Source organism: Armigeres subalbatus, chromosome 2, assembly GCF_024139115.2.
Source record: "Armigeres subalbatus isolate Guangzhou_Male chromosome 2, GZ_Asu_2, whole genome shotgun sequence".
NCBI lineage: Eukaryota > Metazoa > Arthropoda > Insecta > Diptera > Culicidae > Armigeres > Armigeres subalbatus.
Window position 1 is genome coordinate 205,367,417 of NC_085140.1, and position 26,270 is coordinate 205,393,686.

The following is a 26,270-nucleotide window of genomic DNA, read 5'->3' on the forward strand; positions in this document are numbered from 1 at the left end:
CAAACAGTGTACTGATAGCTTTAGCGCATATCAAGCATAATTTTTCATAACGACGTATGTAACAAATATGAGCATTCGAGAAATCCTTTGCTGAAAGTTGGCAAAACTTTTTCTAAAACTGTTTTAAAACTAAATCTTTTTTCAATACTTTTTTCCGCTGGCATGCATCATTACAAGACACGTAATAAGCGTGCTTCACAGTAAAGCTCAGTTCATTCAAATTCATTGTGAAAAACGATAAAATTATACATACACCGGTATGCTACACGTACGTCGGTGTACATTGGTCGGTTTTCCATAGTGCACGATTGACGCAACTGCAGTTTTGTTTTGTTTTGATTTTTTTGTTACATAGGTCGCTCTTAGTTCCCATATGTTAAAGCGACGTATGTAACAGTGAGACTTCAAAAATAGAAATTTTTACATACGTCGATTCGCAAAAAGATTGAATTAAAGAATTTTAAGATCTGAAATCAGTAAAATCGATGCGTATTATATAAAGCCGCGTGTGATTGTCACGTTGTATTAAAAACCCCGTTTTGTTTACTTTTGTTACATACGTCGTTATGAAAAATTATGCTTGATATCTTTTAGTAAGTATTTACAAGCCTCCCAATCAGGTGAACTGGGTGAACTACTTCTGCTCTGATTTGGTCATATACATGCCGTGTATAGCAATGATGACGTCAGCCTGGGGCATCTTTGTCCTCTCTTCCCTCTATACAAACTTTCGTAATTCCTAGCATTACTATTGAAAAAGACCGAAGTATCTATTATTTTAAATTTACACCCATATTATTGTTATGTATTGTCTATCCGGAATAAATTTATACCGCTTTTTATACCGAAGTTGGATTTTTCTCCAGATACAGGCAACTTTACCAACTTCGGAAGTAGTGCGCTGGATTCGCCTAAAGATGCGCTAAACAACGCATCAATTAGTTTGACAAATAAAACTTCGGAAGAAAGTTCGGTTCGGAAGTCCCGACTTCCGAATTCTAACTTGGTGCTACGCCGACAATACTTACGATACTTTCGAACGAATTTGATTTTGATGGCGTAAAGGAGAATGCGCATCAACTTTAAATCGAATGAACGTTCGAACTTATCTAGAAATATGGGTGTTGGGGTGCTAGTAGAAATATAAATTGTTACACTAGTTAAGCACACAGAAAATGCAATGTACAAATGCTTTACGATACGAAAAGATGTTGATTTCTAATTTTGTCCTAAAGCCCTACCTAAAGTGTCCTAAAGCCCTACCTTGTTTATGATTGCAAACGATAGTGTATCGGTCAAGAATACTTAAACCGATGTTATAAAAATTCTGGTAAAATTTTAAATCAGTAGAAATAATATTTTTGTGTTTAAAACATTTTAAGACAAGTTTTGGGCTGTGCAACATTTCAGAACGAATGAACCATCAGTCCAAAACGTCAGGCTCATATATTAACTGTCAAAGGTTGAGTCAAGTGCCCTGTGGTGTTTTGCAAGTGCGTTTAAATCATATTATTCCGTACGTCAAACAAGACCGAAAATGTCGAGGAAGCATTTTTTATCTATTTTTAAATTTCAAATTAAACAATGTTCTTTTCGATTTTTGGGTCGGAAGAAAAACTAACGCGTTCAGGATGATTAGCTTCGTCGTTCCCTGAAAGAAAATCGAATATCTATTCTTCATTTTAGGACCCAAGCATCATCCGATTTACCATTGATATCCACACTTCTTTCTCTATGTCTTTCTTTACATTTCATTTTTTTTTCATTATTTAAACGAATTTACTCCTTACCGTTATCCTCGACGGATATTCGGATGATGAAACAGGATATTTACATCACTCGGATAGGGATTTCACTTGGCTTTATTTCACTTCACACAGCCTGTCACAAACCACCCACTCGCTCTCGGTGTCGGAAACTAACTGCCTCCTCATCATCTATATCAGTGCCTACTTTGGTCTCTGATACTATTGTGGCAAGACCCTACAGGCGTATTAGCCTTCTTAACAGTCCCCTGCTTTTGACAGATTCTAAATAATTTTTTATAGATGTTTTATCGATCTTCCTAAAAGATATTTTAAATAGTTACAAGATAAAGATTGTCGCTTTGGTTTCCTTTGTTCTGCTGTCCGAAACATGCGTGGTACCGAACTGTCAAAACGAATGTATTTTTCCTTCATTGACATTTAGCACCCTATCCTCGCCAGCAAAAGATGTTCCGGACAGCGACTACGATTTTCGCGATGTGAACGATGGTTTTCCCAACAGCTGAAGCAAATCGTGGTTCGTTCGCTTCCACCACGTACCGTTCGTCATCCGTGCACCACCGTATATGGTACGCAGCACTTTCCTTTCGAAAACTCCAAGCGTGCGTTGGTCCTTCATGAGCATCGTCCGTAGTGAACTACCGATCTAATAATCATTTTGTAGATAGTCAGTTTGATACGGCGGCGAACTGTAATCGATCGGAGCGTTTTGCGGAGTCCAAATTACGTATACGATTTCCTGCCACGATTATTATTTATTTATTTCTAAAATTTATAAATCTAAACAGATAACACTGAATCATCAATTTGACGCCACAATACACGGTTCAAGGCCGCATTTCTCCATCCTCCAATTCGCCCCACGCTCGCCAAGTCGTTCTGTACCTGGTCAGCCCCCCTCGCTGGCTGCGTTCCACGCAGTTTTGTACCAGACGGATCGGAAGCGAACACCACTGAATGCTGTACGGCATTCTTGCATGATGCCCTGCCCATCGTACCCTTTCGGCTTTAGCTACCTTCTGGACACTGGGTTCGCCGTAGTTCATTTTTTGCCGTCACACACCGTCTTCTTGCACACCGCCAAAGATGGTCCTAAGCACCCGTCACTCGAATACTCAGAGTTCTTGCAAGTCCTCCTCGAGCATTGTCCATGTTTCATGTCCGTAGAGGACTACCAGTCTTATCAGCGTCGTGTACAGGCGGGTGTACAGTTCTGCCACCTTTGCAAATGTTGGGCCGACAAACAAATAAATTGACTGGATCAGTTGAAAATCGTACCCCGGCTGTTACACCCGGCTTTCTGCATGGCACCTTCTAGCGCAATGTTCAAAACAGGCACGAAAATCCATCATCTTGACTTAGTCCGCGGCGCGAATCGAACGAACTGAAGTGTTCGCCCGAAATCTTCACACAGTTTTGCACACCATCCACCGTTGCTTTGATTAGTCTGGTAAGCTTCCCAGGGAAGTTGTTCTCGTCTATAATTTTCCATAGCTCTACGCGGTCTATAATGTCGTATGCCGCCTTGAAATCAATTAACAGATGGTGAGTTGGGACCTGGTATTCACGGCATTTTTCAAGGATTTGTCGTATAGTAAAGATCTGGTCTGTTGTCGAACGGCCGTCAACGAAGCCGGCTTAATAACTTCCCACGAACTCAATTGGGCTTATTCTACGAGTGGAGTGACGTGAGACTGCTCGAATGACGTGAGAAGAGTCGTATAGCCCCATTTGAATAACATGATCACCTCACGTGAGAATTGCTAAAATCGACTCACCTCACGTCACTCGACTCGTAGAATAAGCCCAATTCACTAATGGTGACAGACGACGGAAGATGATCTGGGATATCACTTTGTAGGCGGCGTTAAGGATGGTGATCGCTCAAAACCTCTCACACTCCAGCTTGTCGCCTTTCTAGTAGATGGGCATATGCTCCCTCCCTTCCACTCCTCCGGTAGCTTTTCAGTTTCCCAGATTCTGACTATCAGTATGTGCAGGCAAGTGGCCAGCTTTTCGGTACCCATCTTAATGAGCTCAGCTCCTATATCATCTTTACTAGCTGCTTTATCTAGGCTTTATTGGTCTTTAGCTATTGGATGGCATTCTCAACTTCCCTCAAGGTGGAGGCTGGTTGGTTTCCATCGTCCGCTGGACTGACGTAGTCATCTCCTTCGCTGCCTTGACTTTCAGTGCCTGTAGTCTCAGCGCCATTCAAATGTTCATGGTAGTTCTGCTTCTACCTTTCGATCACCACACGTTTGTCCGTCAAAAGGCTCCCATCCTTATCCCTGCACATTTCGGCTCGCGGCACGAAGCCTTTGCGGGATGCGTTGAGCTTCTGGTAGAACTTGCGTGTTTCTTGAGAATTTCCTCGCATTCCGCTTCTTTCAGGCGGCGTTTCTTTTCCTGAAAAAGGGTGGTCTGCTGTATCCGCTTCCGTCTATAACGTCCCACGTTCTGTCGGGTACTATGCTGCAGCGCGACTGCCTGCGCTGCGTCATTCTCCTCCAGAATCTGTCTACACTCTTCGTCGAACTAATCGTTCGGCCGATTTCGTCCCACATATCCGACGTTGTTCTCCGCAGTGTCGTTAATGGCTGCTTCAACTGCCCGCATAATCATAAACCAAGTGTTCGTATTGTAGACGCACCATTTGTATGTCGTTTACAGTATATTATCGATTCCTTTGGATAGAACGGAAGATTAGGAATCATAAATAAACAATGAACTATGACATCATTGCATATAATACTGTCGATGAAACATGCTGTACAATATTGGCTCTATATCAACATACAGTTACATTATGCATTCTTGATTACACAATTAGTAACAGTTTTCCTTAATGCAGGTGATTAGTAACAAGAATCCTGCAAATGGTTTTCAATTATGCGTGTGTATTCCATCAGTCCTCAAGAGGGGCCCCTTCAAGCTCACCCTCTTCCGGCAACGCTGCCTCGAGATGCTGGGCGTATGCAGTGGCGACAACAGGTTGCTTCAGTCGCTCTAGGTCGTACCGCGGCGGTCGTCGGTACCGAACATTGTTGATGACGGATAGTTTTAGGCGCAGTTTAACCACAGAGAAACAGAACATGTGTTTCACTCAACAGATATTTCATCGTTCACATTTTTAATTGATTTGTTGATCTAATTTTTTGTAGGTGGTCAATCGGCCACCGTTGGCGCTTCCATTGATTTTGCTTGTGTTTGACATTTGCACAATATGGCCATCTGGTTGCCGCTTGACCACACACAGTGATTTTAGTATTGGGCGAAGAACATTAATTCTTCAACCACCTCGATTTCGTCACCACCGAAACTCGTGGTGGATGGCTAACATTATCCTCTCTTGATCCTCTTCCTATCATATGCTTCGTCTTCGACGTATTGATGGCTAGTCCGATCCGCTCGCTTTCCTCTTTAGTCTGAAGTAGGTTTCTTCCATCTTCTCAAAGTTACGTGCCGTAATAACGGACCTCGTGAAGATCATACCACTCGCTGTCCTTCGTATTACTCCCTCTAAAACAATGTTATATAGCAGGCACGAAATACCATCTGTGCGTTTCTAATGGACTCGACAATGCCTCTGAATTTGGAATTACTGAATTTGGAATTACTGAATTTGGAGCACGAAATCCGTGCTCGTGCATGTGTTCCCAATAGATTGTATCATTTCCGTCTTTGAAGTCGATCAATAGATAATGTGTGGGCACGTTGTATTCGCGGTATTTCTGCAATACGTACGGCGAACGCCTGCTCCATGGTAGAGTGTTCACCCATAAACCCCGCCGTACTGCCCCACGAACTCTCTTGCAATTGTTGTTCGACAGCGGCATAAAATTTGGGAGAGTACCTTGTAGGCGGCTTCTTCAGCCAAAAATCTTGCTTGTTCAGCTAAAATTGTTTGTTGGGTTGGTAATTACCCAGTACAGCGCTCTATCCAGTGCCTCATCAACGTTTATAAACAGCTCTCCTGGTAGTTGGCCAACCCCAGAGGTTTTGTTGTTTTTCAGCCCGCCGATCTTTGTGCTGCCGCCACCTTTGGATCACTTCACGCTCGTTCGTAAGAAGATTTTCGTTAATGTTCTTAGACATTAACAGTCTGTGGCACGTGGTAAATACCTGAGACGTAAATACTAATGTGAACGGTTTAGTCATACATCTTTCTTCTTGCTGGCACTTTTTCCTTCAAAAAACGAGTTTTAACTGTTCCGCGCCCGTTTGTATCATGCCTCGTTCGCGCTGGTGCGGTGTTGCATCGGTTGCATCAATCTTGCCCATGCTGCATTCTTATCTTTGTTGTTTTGTTCTGATGTCCGAAACATGTTGGGTACAGAACCGTCAAATCGTACGGACATTTTCTTCATTGACGTCCTATCCTCGCCAGCAAAAGATGTTCCGGACAGCGGCAATCTTTATCTTGTAACTAAAATATCTTTCGGTTTACCTCGGTATCGGCTATTCGGATTAATAAAGGTGTGACGGGAAACGAAGTATAAATTTGGCAACCGCAGGATAAAAGTTTTATGTATGGGTAAATACTAAATAGGCCCTACAAAAGAGATAGAAGGTTTAAGCAGACCCCATATTCCGCCCAACAACGAGAGCAGTAGGAACTATGTCCAAAGACTTGACGGTCCCTCTCCAGGACAACTGAGAGTTGTTTCCAACACCACTAATGGATGGCGCTGGATTGTGTGGATGGGCACACATTAGCCCACCAGGGCAGGGACGTGAGAAGCTCTAGTTTACAAAAGTAGTGGTGCCATAATGTATGGTAATCCTGCTAATGCTCATGCTCTTTCACAGCAATTGACCATGATTTACTGTGATATCAAAAGGAAAACACACATATTTTGAATCAAAAATATATCATGTTTATTGATTAACAATGAATCTAACAGACCAAACCTACTGATATATTTTACAGTTGTATTGCATGCTGGTTTTTTAAAGGACAAACATAATTTCACTTCGTTTACGCTTTCAAATGTTTGAACTGTGTCCAATGCTATTTGACCACAATATACAATTTATGAGAATTTGTTGAATATATTTTTTGAATTTTATAAAATTTAGTTACGAAACGGCCAAACTTATCACAACTCTTTTTCGGAATCACCTTTTTCCTCCTGTTCAGCGACCTCTTCAACTTCTAATTCTTTCATCTTGTCCTCGGCATCCACATCTTCGACAGCTTCAATTTCCTCTTCAGATTCCGATTCCTCCCCTTCCGAATCTTCACCAGCTTCTGATTCATTTTCATTAATTTCAGGAGTAGGGGTACCAAAAAGGTTATGTTTTTTCTGGATCAGTACCTCACGGATTATGTCTGTAACGAAATTTGTATTGCGACGTAAAACATTTGCTGACGTAAGACGTAAGTAGTAAGTATATTACCTTCGAGAAGTTCTTTAGAGTCAATCATTTGTCCAATCTCCAGGGCGACCTCCTTGGCCAACCACGGTGTTATTTGACGTTCAAACTCTTCACGATCTTTGTCGTCCTTGATGTTCTCCACTGCATCGAGCACGTCCGGCAATAGGTCATCGATTCTACCCTGGAGTAATTTTGAAGCGGTGATGCGTTCTTGCATCTCCTTGTCAAGTTGTTGTGCGATCCTATCCTGCAATATTCTGCGTTCTTTTTCGGCCTGTATTTTACGATCCTCTAGCTCAAGCCGACGTAGCTCTGCTAGCTCTGCTTCTCTGATGGCCATGATCTGTTGCTGTTGGCGTTTCATCTCAGCGATTTCTTCTTCATGCAGCACCTCAATCAATGCTTGTTCTATGGTGCGACCCACGAGGACTTCCACTATTGGTTGTACTTCGGTGTCGAAGTCAAACAGTTCACCATCAAGGATTTCCGTTCCAACGTCGTGACCAATCTTCTGAGGCACGTAGGGCGGCGAGGGTGGTCTATGCAGGAAGAGATCCGTCTGACATCCAGCATCAATCTCCGGTGGGCGGATGAAAATCTGTGAAAAATATCCAGGAATAAATTTTGGGAATCATTTAAACATTTAAATATAAGGTCAGACCTCTTCGAGGTACTTTTCGGTTTGAACATTTTCATGTTTGCGGCCACGTACGGCAGGCGGAGTTCCAATGATACCGCGCTGATTGCGGGCTACGTGCTTTTTGCGTACTATCTGTCTTCTACGGGCCTCGGCTTCCTTCTGTAAGCTATCGCCATCGCCCTGTAAATGAACATTTCAAACAATGTATTGCTTGTAAGTGAATACGACTTCACTACAATATAAGCATGGGACGGAATGTGGTTTTCAAACGAATTCGAATAACCTTGGAAGCTGAGAAAAAACTCAAATTGAGAACATTCTAATTTAAAAAGTATAAGGTGCAGAGAGCCTAGCAATAAAAGGTGTGTTGCGATATCTCTGATAGCTAAAGCGTGATATTTGCAATGTAAAGACATGTGCAATGTGATTATTAGGTACTTATAAAGCCTGTCCAATGTCCAAATACACTGTAGTTTTTTTTAGCACGTTACATGTTATGGTTAAAACGAATAGAAATTTGAGCAAGATTTGGCACCATCGCATAGAGCAAAATGGACAGAACTTTATAACTGACTTTAAGAAGAATTTATCCAAAGGGCTTGGGCCGCCCATCTTGCTCGCTGCGCTCCATGGCTTCTTACATCCATGACTTCCCACGAGCTCATTGGTGACAGACGACGGAAGATGATCTGGGATATCACTTTGTAGACGGCATTAGGGATGGTGATCGCTCGAAAGGTCTAACACTCCAGCTTGTCGTTTTTCTTGTAGATGGGACATACGACCCCTTCCTTCGACTCCTCCGGTAGCTGTTCTGATTCCCAGATTCTGACTATCAGCTTTGCAGACAACTGGCCAGCTTTTCCGGGCCCATCTTGATGAGCTCAGCTCCGACACCATCCTTACCAGCTGATTTATTGTTCTTGAGCTGTTGGATAGCATCCATAAATTCTTTCTGCTAATTGGTTTCCATCGTCCGCTGAGCTGATGTAGTCAGCTCATTCGCTACCTTGACTATCACTGCCTGTGGAATTATTTACAGAAACTTCTTTTTCGTGCTAAGACCAATAGTGTTATAATAACAAACGATTTGCGCTATTCCTTAGAATTGTTGTACGGAACAGACACCTTCCCATTTTTTCATTTGTCATGAGACAAGTTTGTTCAGCACTTTATTAAATTCCACCGATTGATTATTACTTCATAAATAATATTCATACTTATCTATAAAGTAATAATCAATCGGTGGAATTAATAATAAAATTGGCAAACCATTAAAAACATAATAAGAAAAATGTCCTACAGGGCTGCAAGTCTTTATAATAAAGGCATAAAAAAATAATGAAAATATGCACATTCCAAGACTCGAACTAATGTGATCTTCAGGTCCAGTGTCCTTATATTTCTGCACTAGACCATCATTGCATATGTACATTATTACGCAGAGCCGTAGCGTGGACTCCCTGCGCCCTTGGAAAAAACTTTTTTGGGCGCACCTTACCTTCTTGCATGTTCAAAATGAATAGCGTGATAAAAGCTTTTGGAAGATTTGAAATCATCTTTTTTTGCGTGGTAAATTTAATGATTTTTTGCTTTATGGATTCCTCAAGTTTCTATAAACTGCATATGTTCCAATAGGTAGCAAGGATGGATTAATAAAAGGCCAGAAAACTTCTAAAATCCGTTTTCCAGAAATTTCGAATTTCATTTTCCAAAAGATTAAATAAACCTACTCAAATAAAAAAACCTAGATCTAGTAGTGCATGGGCTCACGACAAAAAATCCAGACTTTTTTTGTTGGTAATTCACGCGCTAGTGGCCAATAAAATGCAACCCTCAAGTGTGCCGGTCGGTGGTTGGATCACTATCGGACGTAGTCGTATCAAAAAGATCAGATCTCTCTACTTTGGAGTGGATTGAATGACCTTCGGAATTGCCTTTAGATCTATTGATACTCAGTTGATGAGAAGATTAAAAGATTGGTTTAAGAACACCCAATTATTGAAAGAAGGTAGATATTACTTTTAAAAACATTAGGGCATCTTTAGTAGAGTTATAAATCGTATGGGAGTTAGGAAATGAAATTGGAACTGTAAAAATGCCGTCTTCAACAGACGTTATAGTTTTAAAAATTCGAACAGTTTCGTCTGGAAATTTATAACTGGAATACTGCTCAGTTGTATTTTTGCACGAATTTGCAACAGAATTTACTCGAGTTTTATTTCGTTCAAAACAATAGAAGATGACGTCATCAGCTACAAAAAATACTGTTTCATCGACAGCATAACAATTTGACATTTGAATTGGCCTCGGAACATTATTTTTTCTTTTTCCAGTATAAAACATGTGCAGTTTATAACTGCTACTGAAGATGCATTACTTGTTTTATATCTTTGACAGTTATAAAATGTAAAACTCGGGAAATAAATATAACTATAACTGTAACATTACTAAAGATGCCCTTAATTCCGGCAAATAAATTCTTGTTATATTCTATGAAATGATATTACAGAGAAAAAGATGTTTACCGAAACTGTCATATTCGGAGAAGTGTCATTTTCGAGGGATTGTTGTTTTCGGGGAATTGTCATATTCGGAGAAACGAGAAATAGGGGAACGGTTCGGCACTTCATCGCATAGCTCCTATTTCCATCCCATCAAAAACAAAACAATGAAATGGAATTTGGTTTGTTTCTTATTTTTGTGATTTTTTTCACCAGTGAACACGCTTTTTAGCAAAAAGAAACGACAAGATTGGTGCTGTATTTCTTTGTTTTGCGATGAGATGAATATATGTTCAGTGAGATGGAAAACGGAACAGTTCCCCTATTATGTTTGAGAAATTATCATCTTCGGGGAAATGTCACGTTTGATGAAATGTCATTTCCGGAAAAATGTCATATTCGCGGATTTTTTTCAGGAATGGTAAATTCGAGGAATTATCATTTTCGGGCGAAATGTCATTTTCGTAGAAATGCTTTCAAGGAAAATGTTATTTTCGGGAAAATGTTTATTTTTTTGGGAATATTATAATCTGAAATAACCTAACTAAAGAATAGCAAATTTCAAGTATGCCTAACGTCCGTTATTTCTATAGGATATATCGTACGTTATGCCTTACGCTTTTTACGCCTGACGTACTGATGATTAACCTCGCGCACCTCACTCCTCCTTAACACCTCCCCCTTCTCCGTTCAACTTCTTTTATAATCGCCTGATTATGATACAGGATAAATGTCCCAATTTTTGAGAATATCAATCAAGAGGTTCAGAAGTTTTACTGAAGTGCACATTTTCTAAATAATATACCCCGCGCCCCCTAACCACCTCTCGCTTTTATCATTGATCCTCCAACTCCTCTATAATCATCCCCTTAGGATTGTGAGTACCTGTCCCAAATATGGTTTAAATGGATGTTAAAGGTAAAAACGTTCGTTTCATTAACATGTCCCTTCCTCCTTTCATCTTTGACCCTCCCATCTATTATATAATCGTTTTATGACAGAGAATATGTGTTCCAAATTTGGTGGAAACCGATTGAGGGGCTCAAAAGTTACAAAAGATCGGATTGGATTTGGATGGGATTTTGATTGGATTTGAATTAAATTTGAATTGGATTTGGATAGAATTTGGATTTGGATTGAATTTGGATTAAATTTTTTTCGGATTGGTTTTGGATTGAATTTGGATTGGATTTGTTTTGAATTTGAATTGGATTTGGATTGGATTTGGATTTAATTTTGAGTTGGATTTGGATAGGACTTGGATTGGATTTGGATTGAATTTGGATTGGATTATATTTGGATTGGATTTCGATTAGATTTGGATTGGATTGGAATTGGATTGAATCTGGATTTGGATTGAATTTGAATTCTATTATATTTGGATTGGCTTTCGAATAGATTTGGATTGTATTTGGATTGGTTTTGGATTGGATTGGAATTGGATTGAATCTGGATTGGACTGCATTCGGATTGATTTTGGATTTGGATTTAATTCGGACTGGATTCGGATTGGATTTGGATGGGATTTTGATTGAATTTGAATTGGATTTGAATTAAAATTGAATTGGATTTGATTTGGATTGAATTTGGATTGTATTTGGATTTGGATTGGGTTTGGATTGAATTTGGATTAGATTAGATTTTATTTGGATTTAATTTTGAGTTAGATTTAAAATTGGATAGGATTTGGATTGAATTAAGATTGGATTATATTTGGATTGAATTTCGATTAGATTTGGATTGGATTGGAATTGGATTGAATCTGGATTTGAATTGGATTTGGGTTGATTTTGGATTCAATTATATTTTGATTGGCTTTCGAATAGATTTGGATTGAATTTAGATTGGATTTGGATTAGACTTTATTGGATTGGATTTAGATTTAATTTTGAGTTGGATTTGGATTGGATTTGGATTGAATTAAGTTTGGATTATATTTGGATTGGATTTCGATTAGATTTTGATTGGATTGGAATTGGATTGAATATGGATTTGGATTGAATTTGGATTTGATTATATTTGGATTGGCTTTCGATTAGATTTGGAATGGTTTTGGATTGGATTGGAATTGGATTGAATCTGGATTTGGATTGAACTGCATTCGGATTGATTTTGGATTGGATTCGGATTCAATTCGGACTGGATGCGGATTGGATTTGGATGGGATTTGGATTGGATTGCCATATTTTCAATCGAAGATTGATTTATAAGAATTGATTAATAATTGTTGCCGCCGGCCGCAAAGGGCTATCTAGGCGAACGCATTCGATAGGAGCAGCGAACGCGCTCCACTTTGTTGTGTTGTTGCTTTCGTATAACAGCAACACATAGCAGCAAGCGATACGATGTATGCGGGAGAAACGAACAGATTGAATGTTAATTGTGCACTGCAGAGGCAGAAGATGGTGTTTCGTCCATCGTAATTTGTTCGTGTTTTGAAAAGTTGAATATTGTAAAGTTAATAACTGTGTTATTTTAGAATTGTATTAATTGTTTATTTGTCTTAAAGATTTCCTGTTCGCCGTTTATCGTCCGTCTCCCGCACAGTAGGTGTGTTTGTTCCACTACTGTTGCTAACTCTAATTAGGTCGCCGCGAGCCCGGAGGTAGATGTTTGTTCGATTGTAGCCGGAAGGAAAACTAGATTGTAAGTTGATTTGTATAGTTTGTAAATGTTAATTCTAATACTGTAAATATATTTTTAGTTGAGTATCGTTCGCAATAACATACTGTGAAATCGTTTTTCATTCACTCCCGGAGGGCGTGAACATAAGCTCAAAATCTACCTGCCGTAGTATGACGACATACAAATACCCGTGCTGCGATCAAGGCGAGGACTACGATGCCAGTGTCCTGTGCGATAAGTGTCTTGAATGGTACCATTTCGAATGTGTGGGCGTCGACGACAGTGTGGCCGAAGTCGTCTGGTACTGTGGGACCTGCCTAGGCGAGGATCGTTCCATCCGTGCTTCGTTGGGTGCCCCCGGCAAGACCGCCATTTCTCCAATGGTATTCGCACATCGCAGTCGAACAGAGGGTAATGGGCTAGCGACCGGTAAGTCAAGCGAGACGAGATCGTCAAGAAGACAGATTACTAGGGAACTAGCGCAGGAAGACGACACTGAAAGTGATGAAGAAGGTGATAATATCAACCAAGTAGAAGAACAGGGACAGTCTAGAATAAGCGAGAAGCACGTAACCAATGAAGAAGAAGAAGGAGATTATAATAAAGATAGTAATAAGGGATTGTTACGTGCTTTAACAGAGACACTCGATCGGTATCGTAATACTGTCAAGCGCTCCGAGTCGGTTCCGGTGAAAGAACCCAGTCGCGTTCGGGAAAAAGTGAAGAAAAGTGCAAGTGTGCCGTCGGCGGAGTCGACAAAAACTCGAGCTTTGAGAGAACTACGAGAACTGGAAGAATGGAATCGACTGGAGGAGCTCGAGGAAGAGAATCAACGCAAAATCCTGGAATTGGAGCGGAGGCGAATTGCTCGTAAGAAGAAGGTGATCGAGAAAAGGTCGGAATTGAGGAAGATTATCGAGGTGGAAGGGAAGGTCGGCGATTTCGTTTTGAACGAGGAGGATTTCCCAGATTTGGATGCTGCGGAAGCTGAAGTGGAGAGGTGGCGACCGGAAGAGAAACTTCCGGGGAATGTACGGCCGTTCGAGCAACGGAGCAATACAAGGCCACCAAAGTTGCAGCCGTCAACGATGCTGTCGTCCAAGGATAGATGTCCAAGGGAAATTCCAGTGGTTCCTAACGTTAGAATGGCGCGGCCCACCTTCGAGAATGAAGTCAACCTTCGGTATTCGTTTCGGGATGATGTGTCGGTCGATGAGCGAGACTCCAGATTACACCAGGTGGAGGCGGGACCCTCGCGATTGCAGATAGCTTCGAGACAGGTGTTCCCAAGGCGACTGCCACGGTTCAGTGGTGCCGCTGAAGATTGGCCAATGTTTATCAGCGCCTACGACCAAGCGAATGTGTCCTGCGGATTCACCAACGCTGAAAACTTGGTACGCCTACAGGAAGCATTGGAAGGGAAGGCATTAGATACGGTACGAAATCGACTTCTTCTTCCGGAGAATGTACCATCAATAATTGAGAAGCTGAAGAAACGATTCGGAAACCCAGAAGTGCTTTCAACAAGGCTGGCGAAACGGATTCACCAACTGGAGGGACCCAAGGTGGAGAGTTTGGAATCGGTCATTGAATTCGGGAGCGCTGTGGAGGAGTTCACTCAACACCTGAAAGCAGCTGGCCTCACGGATCACTTGAAGAATCCCATCTTGATGCAAAGCTTGGTCCAGAAGTTGCCGTCGTACTACAAACGACGAGTCCACACAGTCGACTTGGAAACCTTTGGCGACTTCATGGAATGTTTAGTTGAAAAGGCGTTGGAAGCAACATTTGAGAAGGCGGAATTGACCGAGGGTTCCAGAAAACGGGAAAAATCAAGAACGAAGACTTTCGTAAACTCCACGAACGCAAAAACCCGTCAACTCACCGAGAAAAATTCGCAGAACGTGCAAGCCCGAAATATGGACTGCTGCGTTTGTCAGAAAGCAGGGCATTTCATAAGAAATTGCCAGGAGCTGCTGAGACAGACTGTTGGGGAACGGTGGCAGACAGTGAAAAGACTGAACCTATGTCCGCTCTGCCTGTACGACCACGGAGATCGCTCATGTCGAATAAGGATGCAGTGCAAGGTAGATGGATGCCAAGAAAAGCATAACGCTCTTCTCCATGGACGTTCTGGAGGATTATCGCGAGTACAAGCGCAGTGCAACAGTCATCTCCGGTCTGAGCGAGCAGTGTTATTTAGAATTGTTCCAGTAACGTTGTATAACGGCAAGAGAAGGGTCAGTGCGATAGCATTCATTGACGAAGGGTCGTCAATTACCATGGTGGACAACGAGCTAGCGGAAGCGCTGGGCGCAGATGGTCCAGTAGAACCGTTGCAGATGAGCTGGACGAACGGTGTACAACGTACGGAGCATCAGTCCAAGAAGGTGTTATTGGAAATATCCGCTCGAAACTCATTAAATCGGTACGAGTTGTTGGAGGCTCACACCGTGCATAGGTTGGATCTCCCTGCTCAGAAGTTGGATGCTAGGAAGCTAGTTCAGGAGTTTGCACACCTCGAGCACATCGATATCGATCCTTACGAGAAAGCTGCTCCGAAGATCTTGTTGGGAATCGATAATCTCCACCTCATCGCCCCGCCAGACTCCCGAGTAGGAAAGCCTGGAGAGCCAGTCGCTGTTCTGTGTAAGCTTGGATGGACGGTGTATGGTCCACGTACAAACGTCGTAGGCAACGTACATTTCCTGGGGCACCATCGATGCGCTTGTGAGGAATGCAGTCAGGCAGATAAAAGGTTGGACGACGCGATAAAACAGCATTATCAGCTCGAAGAGGTCGGAGTATCGCCAATACGCCTTGAATCGAAAGAGGATCGACGAGCTCGTGGAATTTTGGAGACGACAACCCGGAGGGTGGGCCAGAGATTCGAGACTGGACTGTTGTGGAAAGAGGACGAGATCCATTTCCCCGATAGTTTCAACATGGCTATGAAGCGGATGCGAAGTCTGGAAGGTCGAATGAATCGAAATCCGGGGGTACGCGAAGCCCTGCAGAAGCAGCTGAATGACTACCTAGTCAAGGGTTACGCACATCGCATCACTGAACGTGAATTGAGGGAGACTCCGAGGAATCAAGAGTGGTATTTGCCGCTGAACTACGTGGTCAATCCGAAGAAACCTGGAAAGGTGCGCTTGGTCTGGGATGCGGCTGCGAGGGTGCAAGGAGTGTCATTGAATGATAAGTTGCTGAAAGGGCCGGACATGGTTGCAGCACTATCGGCCGTGATCAACAGTTTCCGTGAGAGACGAATCGCGTTCGGAGGTGACATAAGGAAATGTTTCACCAGGTACTAGTACGTCCGGAGGATCGGCAGGCACAGCGGTTCCTTTTCCCAGGTCCAAATGGGGAAGTGGAAATCTTCGTGATGGACGTCGTGATTTTCGGATCGAATTGCTCACCCTGTTCTTCACAATTTGTGAAAAATCTGAACGCTCAAGAACACGCTGATGAGTTTCCTGAAGCGGCGGATGCTATCATCCGTAAGCATTACGTCGATGATTACTTCGATAGCGCGGATACTGAAGCGGAAGCAGTGAGAAGAGCTACCGATGTGCGGAATTTGCATGCCAGAGGGGGTTTCGAGATCAGGAACTGGGTCAGTAACTCGAAGGAAGTTTTGCGGCAGCTCGGAGAGGCGGATAGCACGGTGAAGTCGCTAGAAGTGGACAAGGGTAGTCAAACGGAGAGAATTCTTGGAGTGCTCTGGGATCCAGAAGAAGATGCATTCTCCTTCTCCACGGAGATTCGGGACGATCTGCAGCCATATGTTCGAGAAGGTGCCTGGCCTACGAAAATGATCGCGTTGAGATGCATAGCTAGCATGTATGATCCCAAACAGTTTCTTGCTCCATTGTTGATTCACGGGAGGATCATAATGCAGGATCTGTGGCGTAGCGGAATCGGCTGGGACGAAAGGCTAAAAGAAGAACACTACAAGCGATGGCAGCAGTGGACAAAGTTGTTCTATCTCATCGACGGAATACGAGTTCCTCGATGTTATCTCGGAGGATTGGATTCGAAGGCATACGAAGGGGTGCAACTTCACGTTTTCACCGATGCTGGAGATGCAGCGTATGGGTGCGTCGCCTACTTTAGATTCGACTACGGCGAAGTCATTCACTGCGCATTCGTCGAAGCGAAGGCAAAGGTGGTACCGTTGCAGTACTTGTCCACTCCGAGGAAGGAGTTGGAAGCTGCGGTCCTGGGTGCACGATTGGTCAATTCGATTTGTGAAAACCATTTTTTTCCGGTGAAGAGAAGATTCCTGTGGTGTGACTCCGATACGGTGGTTTCCTGGATAAAGTCCGACCAACGAAGGTACAAACCCTTTGTCGCCCACCGGATAGGAGAGATAGTCAGCATCACAAATCCAGAAGAGTGGCATTGGGTGGGAACGAAATGTAATCCTGCCGATGACCTGACGAAGTGGGGCAAGGGAACGGAGATCAAATCGGAGAGCCGATGGTACCGTGGACCTGATTTCCTATACCGAGGAGAAGAAGAGTGGCCGAAGCAGGATCGTCTGCGAGTTGAAGTAGCCGAAGAGCTCCGAGCGAGCGTGCTACTACACCATATTGTGTTGCCCGATAGCCTGATCGAGAGGATGTGCCATATCTCGCGTTGGCCAGTAATGGTACGAACGGTTGCTACGGTATTCCGTTTCATTTCAAATTGCCGTCGCCGTGTACAGAAGAAGCCGATTGAAGCTTTATGGGGGAGTAGCAAGCGATCCGGAGTACAAGGGTTCCCGAGTGTTGAAGTGCCGTTACAACAGAAAGAATATCTGGCGGCGGAGAATCTTTTGTGGAAAGCTGTGCAAGCGGAGCACTTCGCCGATGAAGTGAAGACCTTGTGGAGGAATAAGGAGCTGCCGAGCTCACAAGCAATACCGCTCGAGAGATCAATTGCGTTGTATCGTCTGGCACCGTTCCTGGATGAAGACGGAGTTATTCGCATGGAAGGTAGAACCGAAGCAGCGGAGTATGCACCGTTCGACGTCAGGTTCCCGATCGTTCTACCAAGGGACCATGCAGTGACGACGAGGTTGCTGGAGCACTACCATCGAGAGTATGGCCACAGCAGCAGGGAGAGTGTTGTGAACGAAGTTCGGCAGCGGTTCTACATACCCAGGCTACGGGTACAAATCGACAAGGTTATGCGAGCATGTACTTGGTGCAGTATTCGGAAGGCAAAGCCATCTGTGCCGAGAATGGCACCCCTGCCGAGGCAGCGCTTAGCAGCGAGGGTCGATCCGTTTGCCTACGTAGGTATCGACTACTTCGGGCCGCTGGAAGTGTCCATTGGACGAAGGAAGGAGAAAAGGTGGGTAGCACTTTTCACGTGTATGACAACGCGTGCGGTACACTTGGAGGTGGCGTACAGCCTTACGACGGAGTCGTGTAAAATGGCGATCAGGAGGTTTGTGAAGCGACGCGGCAGTCCGTCCGAAATCTTCTCCGACAACGGCACGAATTTCGTGGGAGCCAATCGAGACCTAATGAGAGAGCTGAATGCGGGCTGTGCAGACACATTTACCAGTGCGAAGACCAGGTGGACGTTCAATCCTCCCTCAGCACCACACATGGGCGGAGCTTGGGAGAGAATGGTACGCTCGGTGAAGGAGGCAATGAAGGCGTTCATCGATGGCAGAAGGCTGACGGACGAAATATTGCACACCGTGCTGATTGAAGCGGAGAATCTGGTGAACTCTCGTCCCCTCACATACGTATCCACGAACGTGAAGGAGGACCAAGAAGCTTTGACGCCGAATCACTTCTTGCGCGGGCGTCCGGTTGCTGAGTGCTTGCCGCCGAGGAACTCGGTGGAGCTAGCTGATACGCTGCGGAGCAGCTATAACCGAGCGCAGTTCTTGGCGCATAAATTTTGGGACCGTTGGCAGAAGGAGTACCTGCCCACACTGAATAGCAGGTCGAAATGGATGGTCGACCAACGTCCAGTTGCGGTTGGAGACCTAGTGTTCGTTGCTGACGGCGAAAAGCGGAACGTTTGGGAACGAGGTATGGTGAAGGAGGTGTTCGCGGGAAGTGACGGCCGAATCCGCTCGGCGTCCGTGCAAACCTCAAAGGGAGACAGGGTCCGGCCAGTGGCGAAGCTGGCTATCTTGGAGCTGAATAGTGAGGAGTAAACCCCGTCCTGTACCCGAGAGAACCAGCCACAGGGTTTACGGGTGGGGGGATGTTGCCGCCGGCCGCAAAGGGCTATCTAGGCGAACGCATTCGATAGGAGCAGCGAACGCGCTCCACTTTGTTGTGTTGTTGCTTTCGTATAACAGCAACACATAGCAGCAAGCGATACGATGTATGCGGGAGAAACGAACAGATTGAATGTTAATTGTGCACTGCAGAGGCAGAAGATGGTGTTTCGTCCATCGTAATTTGTTCGTGTTTTGAAAAGCTGAATATTGTAAAGTTAATAACTGTGTTATTTTAGAATTGTATTAATTGTTTATTTGTCTTAAAGATTTCCTGTTCGCCGTTTATCGTCCGTCTCCCGCACAGTAGGTGTGTTTGTTCCACTACTGTTGCTAAGTCCAATTAGGTCGCCGCGAGCCCGGAGGTAGATGTTTGTTCGATTGTAGCCGGAAGGAAAACTAGATTGTAAGTTGATTTGTATAGTTTGTAAATGTTAATTCTAATACTGTAAATATATTTTAGTTGAGTATCGTTCGCAATAACATACTGTGAAATCGTTTTTCATTCACTCCCGGAGGGCGTGAACAATAATATTTATCTAGGATCAAAGATATTTGCAATAAGGGCACTTCAATGAAATTAGCAATAAAACACCTCAAGAGTAGAGGAGGGGGAGAATGTAGTGGATAAGATTGGCATTAGATGTTATGATAAAATTATTATAGCAAAATGCCATTACCATCAATCCCTTGAAATCTGCATTTAACATATGTTCTAATGATATGCACTCATTTATTGAGTAACTCTAATCAACGTATATTGAGCTAATTTGAGCTCCATGGTAACGCACAAATGTTTTTGGTTTTCTCGAGTTCGTGTCAGAACGAATCGACGACGGAAGTCAGTTTGCTGAGTATTGTTGCGGCGAACGGACGAGCTTAGAAACCTCGTCCGGTCACGACAACCCCCTCCAAATCTTCCTTCTTTACCAAATGACTCTTTCAACCCTTTTGTTATCTTCCCCTGGGGATAGAGAATGTTTGTTCCAAATCTGGTTGAAATCGGACCAGGGGTTTAAAAGTTACCCTGATTTTCTCGTTTTATAAAGAGATCCCCATCCCCGAACTCCTTACCTTTTTATTTAAAACTAGTGAAAGAATCCCAGCTTTGCCCGGGCGTTGCAAATGTCACAATGAACTATTTGCAGCTCCGCACTCTAGATCAATTTCCGTGCGTTTATTTTGTTTCCCTCAACAGCTGACCTAAAATTGTATTCAAATGATTTTTTTTACATTTCCTCGTTAAGTTCACCAACTGTTTATATATACAAACCTTGCGGATCCCAGAACGAATCGATTAAGGAGAAAATCTTGCAAATCGGTCAACCCGTTCGCGAGTTCAATCGTCAGGAAGGAAACCTCAACTCATTTTTATTATATAAAAGATGACTCTCCCTTGCCCGTGTTTCAAATTTGGTTGAAATCGGACATGGTGGTTGAATGTTACACTGATTTGATTGTTTTCTAAAGAGTCCACCCCCCTTCACCCTCTCCCTTTTCCCAATGACCCTTACACCCCCTGAGGATAGAGAATATGTGTACCAAATTTGGTTTAAATTGGTCAAGTAGTTCAAAAGTACCGCCAACGGGGGTGTCATTGGGCCAATATGTGGTGTGCTCCAAGTAAATGTTACAAAGCTCTAGTAGTTAACATTGGAATCAAGTTTTAATTAGTTTGGTACAAGCTTGAATAACAAATTTACCGCTGTGTGGGGAAAAAATAATGAATTATGGAAATTCTTCAAAGTTATATGTTGTTCAAAATTGGCCCATTCTCACCCCTCACAGGGGGTGACATTGGGCCAAACGAAATAGTTCAGCGGCGAGGATGAAACGATCCAATCGTTCATTCAAAATAATTGCCTACATTACGGCTCTTACCAACTATGTAAGGCAAATCAACTGAAGGCTTGGCCCAATCTCACCCCTTTTTTGCGTGCATTGCTCGTTGCTACGAAAAATCAGAACCGTTAAATAAATATTAATAAAATTCGATAAAACAACAACAGATTATCGTAACATGATAACCAGGTATCCATCGATCTAAAAACTAGTTATGTAATAGATTTGTGGGGCATTACTGACACCATTTTAATATGGGTTCATTCGCTCAATAGTTTTACATTCAAATTCCAAGCATTATCGTACGAGCACAATTAGTTCTTGGAATTTGTTTTGTGATTTCCTAGACGTGAATTTTAATATAATTTCGAACCGTTTAAAGTTTTCATCAAAATTCGTAACAGTTTCTGAGGTATTAGGAGTTGAAACATTATTCGTTTTTGGCCCAATCTTACCCCCTAGGCCCAATGTCACCCCGAACGACGGTAGTTAACGAACATACATACATACATAGATTGGTTTTTATATGTATAGAAGAAAGATGATTATTAGTGATATACACGTGACTCAAAACGTTAGCATATGGTCGGAAAGATGCCTAATGTACGTTGCTGGAACGTCCACAGAAATGTTATAACGCTTCAAATATTGATTATGAAGTCATCATAATTCCTGCCAGCACCACCCAGCAATCTAAGGTTGTTAGAGGGCAAAACCCTTCTTTATTATTGTTCTGATTTTTATTTAAAGAAATGATTCCGAATTACTAATAGAGGTAATAAACTATAGAGGACGATTGTCGCTGCTGTTCCCTTTGTTATCGTTCCCAAACATGTTGGGTACCTATCTGTCAAAACGTACTGATTTTTCCTTCGTTGACATTTAGTGCCCTATCCTCGCCAGCAAAAGATGTTTCGACAGTGACGACAGCGACAATGTTCCTCTATAGTTTATTACCTCTATTGAATTACTCCACTGAGCTTCCCAGGTATTAGGTGAGCAATTTCAAAATAATACTCAATTCAATTATTTGTCCTCGTAGTTCGGAAACGTTGCACAATGGTCGGATTCGTCAAATTTCACGACATAAATCGATAACTCGAAAACCATCAGTGCTAGAGTTTTGACGTCTTCAGAAGAAATGATCTACAAGAAGAGATCTATTTTTGGTGTAAGTTGTCATTAGGGTGGCCCTTCGGTGAAAATTTTTTGGAATTGTATTTTTTTACCCTTTTGAGTTAGGAGTTCATATAGTTCTACAAAGTTGTAGAAAATTTAATTCTGAGCATTTTCGCTTAATAAACATTTATTTTATCTTATATAGGTGATGTTTTATGACAAAATTACTAAATTTAGATAGGGTGGTCCCGAAAAAAATAGTTTTTAGCTTCCACTTTCATCAATTCAGAATATTTTTAGAAACTGTTTTAGCATCGCTTTGCGGTCTTTGGATTGCGCATCTTTTGGTTACATAAGATGGTTGATAGCTTCATTTTCAAGCATATTTTAAGCGTTTTTTCATGAAAAAGTGATATTTTTCTGAGCATTCTACTGCAGCTAGTAGCAAATATTAGCAAAAATTTCAATCGTTATCTGAAAGTATACATGCAGGCCCATCAAATCCATGGTATTTCATTTGTCCATGTTTGTCCACTTTTTTTTATAATCATATTAGTTTTTGTATGAAAAATCAGCCATTCAATGGGAAACACATATACCATATCTCTGATTTTCGCAATATTTGTTAGAATCATTCTTTTTCGAAAATAAATAAACTCACTTTTTAATTTTGTCCGATTTCGATCCAGGATGGACATAATTTTTGAACTACTGGACCAAATATCAATGTTCCTGGAATCTCATGTAGTCATTGGCGACCCTCACTTAGAAACTGTGAAAATGAAATTATTCCGAGAATTAGCCATGAAAAACCAACTTGAATTTTATGATTTTGTATTTCACCACAAAAGTAGCGCTCTCAAGCATTTATTTCATGAGAACACCTTGAAAATCGTTCCAGTAGTTAAAATGTCAAAATGATTTTTTCGACTTCTTTTTTATACGAGTTGATTTAAATATTTTAGATAAAGAACGATTCTATGTGGGATTTGTGGCCGTGCGGTTAGCGCCGTCAATAGTCTAGAGGCATGGACTATGGAGCGTGGGCTCGATTTCCGCCTCGGTAAGAAGGAAACTTTTCGTGATCGAAAAATTCTCCACCGGTCCACTGGGTATTATGTGTCCTGTCAGTTGTCTAGGTGTTAACTGTTCAGCCTGTACGATCCCTGGTTGAAGACGGTGTTCTTGTCTTTTATTCTACCAAATATTGTGAAAATCCAAAAGATGATATATGTGTTTCACCCTAATTTTTCGTACAAAAATAATACTATTATCAAACAAAAGTGGACAAAGATGGACAAACAAAATACCATGGATTTGATGGGCCTGCATGTATACTTTCAGATAACGATTGACATTTTTGCTAATATTTGCTACTAGCTGCAGTAGAATGCTCAGAAAAATATCACTTTTTCATGAAAAAACGCTTATAATATGCTTGAAAATGAAGCTATCAACCATCCTATGTAACCAAAAGATGCGCAATCCAAAGACCTTGAAGCGATTCTAAGACAGTTTTTGAAAATATTCTGAATTGATGAAAGTGGAAGCTAAAAACTATTTTTTTCGGGACCACCCTATCTAAATTTAGTAATTTTGTCATAAAACATCACCTATATGAGATAAACTAAATGTTTATTCAGCGAAAATGCTCAGAATTAAATTTTCTACAACTTTGTAGAACTATATGAACACCTAACTCAAAAGGGTAAAAAAATACATATCCAAAAAAAATTCAGCGGTGGGCACACCAAAAATAGATCTCTTCTTGTAGATCATTTCTTCTGAAGACGTCAAAACTCTAACACTGATGGTTTTCGAGTTATTGATTTATGTCGTGAAATTTGACGAATCCGACCATTGTGCGTTGACAGAATAAATAAACATTTTTTTCATATGGTTCTAACTTCGAAGCGTTTGCAGTAGACAGGCCCAACTGTTTTTTGAGGTACACCCTAATCCAATTAGGTAAAATTGGTCTAAATCATCCAACTTAAGAGCTACAGAAAAAACTTTTTTAGCAAAATTGATTGGAATAAGCTGCGATACAACTTTGTAGAACATAACATGTCAATATCCCGAGAAATTCTAATTTTTGTATATGATGGGCCACCCTATTTTTTGGCAGCACCATAATGACGGCCTTACTATTTCGAACAATTTTGTAGAACAACAGTTTTTTCTAAAAAAATATAGTTTTGGCGTAAAATGCATCTTTCCGCGTAAATCTGTATCCTGGACCATAGTGCGTTGCACTTAGTTTACGATGAACTGAAACCGCTAAGAGTAAAAATGTAGAAAATTACGTTTTTCCATACTAATTTCCAAACAAACTATAAACGCGATGCGGGAAGTGAGGAAGCAATTAATCGGGCTCAGATTCTGCACAGTTGCTTGGGATCTCGAATGGGTTTGAAAAACCATTGAATGTATTATTCTAATTTCATTTGATAATGCGCGATAAAGGCATATTCACTGAAATGAAAAAAATCAAAAAACTCCTCGGATTTGTTGAAGAATGTTTTGAAAATCCCCAAAATTATACTAATTTTATTTTGTTGCCCCCTCAAAATTTTATTTTTCGGCAAAAAAAAAATCCGAGGGGGGGAGACAAAATAGTTTTTAAATATTTGTATCGGCCTAAGTGAATCATCTAAATCATCAATAATTTTCGCAAGCCATCGGTATAATGTCTGATATAAGATTTCTATGTAGTTACTCCATCAGCATTCTATTCTCTACGAAAGCGAATAAACGAATGTAGATATTTATCAACTTCAACCATTATTGTCTCTGCTAATGGGGTTACTGTTCCGGACTTATTATCAACATAGGAGTTCATTCTATCTAAAATGTCTTTGGTTACCTTCTCAGGGCTAATGACGTAGGCTCACCCGTCGCGACCAGATTACATATTTGAGGTGAGGAAGGATTTTATTTATTTTCTCAGAGGCCGGAGTGGTCTTTGCAGTGCATAAAAGTATTCTCCATTCAGCTCAGTCCAAGGTTGCTCGCTGCGCACCTTGCCTTGTGTCCATCTGATCTCTCCCGAGAATCGTTTTCACCGGATTACTGTCCGGCATTCTAGCTACATGCCCGGCCCACCGCAATCATTCTATATTCGCGCTATGAATGATGGATGGTTCTTCAAAATACAGTTCCCCATCTGCACCCCACCATAGATGGTACGTAACATTTTCCTTTCAAAAACTCCAAGTGAGGTGAGGAAGGTAGGTAATTATGGATAAAACATAGATTGAGATCCAAGTAGGAAAACAACGAGCCCACGCTCTGAGATATCCTACAGACAGACACGCAAATTGAAAGTAAAATGGACACTGCCAACAGACTAATATCTAATAATTATCCCAAAGTTGGTTTTGTTTTAGTCTTACACGATCAAGACAAATACAAACAACAATATAGGTGGACCATTAAACAAGAGACCCTGTTGATATGTACAATAGAACGCCGACCCGATTCATGGATAAACCGCAAATAAGTGATTACCATATTTACAAAACTAAAGCATTGCTATTTCTTTTATCAGGTGGCTTGTTGTATTCATTTGCTGACATCGTTTGTAACAGTTTACATATTATACAGAGGTACATGGAGAGCTAAGTTAGGCAAAAGCAAATCATAATGATTTAGCTAGCATCTGCTTCACTTGCATTCGATATTAGAGGCTGTCTTCGGCAATAAATGTCCTAACTCACCTTTCCTGATAGAAGACCAGCATAACCGAAATAAGGGTTCCACTGAAGGATGTCATATTGGTAATGCAATACGAATGGTCGTATTATTGAATGATTCGGATCGTGTGTTTTAACACGTAAAATTGAAAGGAAAAAGCCAATGGAGGTGAAAAATATCACGAATTAATACAACTTTTGAAACATCAGTGCAAAGTATATCAAAACATAATCGAACATCAATGCAAAGTTCTGATTCTACGATAAAGCTCGTACTTTTTTTTCTCAGATATAACTCTACTGAACTCCAGAAAGCAATAAAGGATACTCTATTAGGCGGTAGCACGGGGGTCAACTTACCGAATGTACGTTGCTAGAGGTGAAATTACTGCCACGGACGACTCTTCGATCGTGCATCACATTTTGGTAGGTGGCGTGTGTATGGTCTCTGGGAAAAGCAAG

At 41.8% G+C, this 26,270-nt stretch overlaps 1 protein-coding gene across 17 annotated transcripts in view; it reads right to left on the reverse strand.

The window, feature by feature from the left end:
* Positions 1-6,631: 6,631 nt before the first annotated feature.
* Positions 6,632-26,270, reverse strand: part of LOC134211545 (radial spoke head protein 3 homolog B) — a 92,507-nt gene continuing 72,868 nt past the window's right edge. For 10 of the 17 annotated variants that reach the window (XM_062688505.1, XM_062688506.1, XM_062688509.1 and 7 more), the window contains 5 exons: positions 26,169-26,256; positions 25,833-25,874; positions 7,810-7,968; positions 7,170-7,746; positions 6,637-7,101 (listed from right to left, as the gene is read on the reverse strand). In XM_062688505.1, the coding sequence (XP_062544489.1) occupies positions 6,869-7,101; positions 7,170-7,746; positions 7,810-7,968; positions 25,833-25,874; positions 26,169-26,256 (1,099 nt within the window). In that variant the 3' untranslated portion in view covers positions 6,637-6,868. Of the gene's footprint in view, positions 7,102-7,169; positions 7,747-7,809; positions 7,969-25,832; positions 25,875-26,168; positions 26,257-26,270 lie in introns of all 17 variants that reach the window. The other 7 variants (XM_062688498.1, XM_062688495.1, XM_062688496.1 and 4 more) reach the window with 2 other exon arrangements.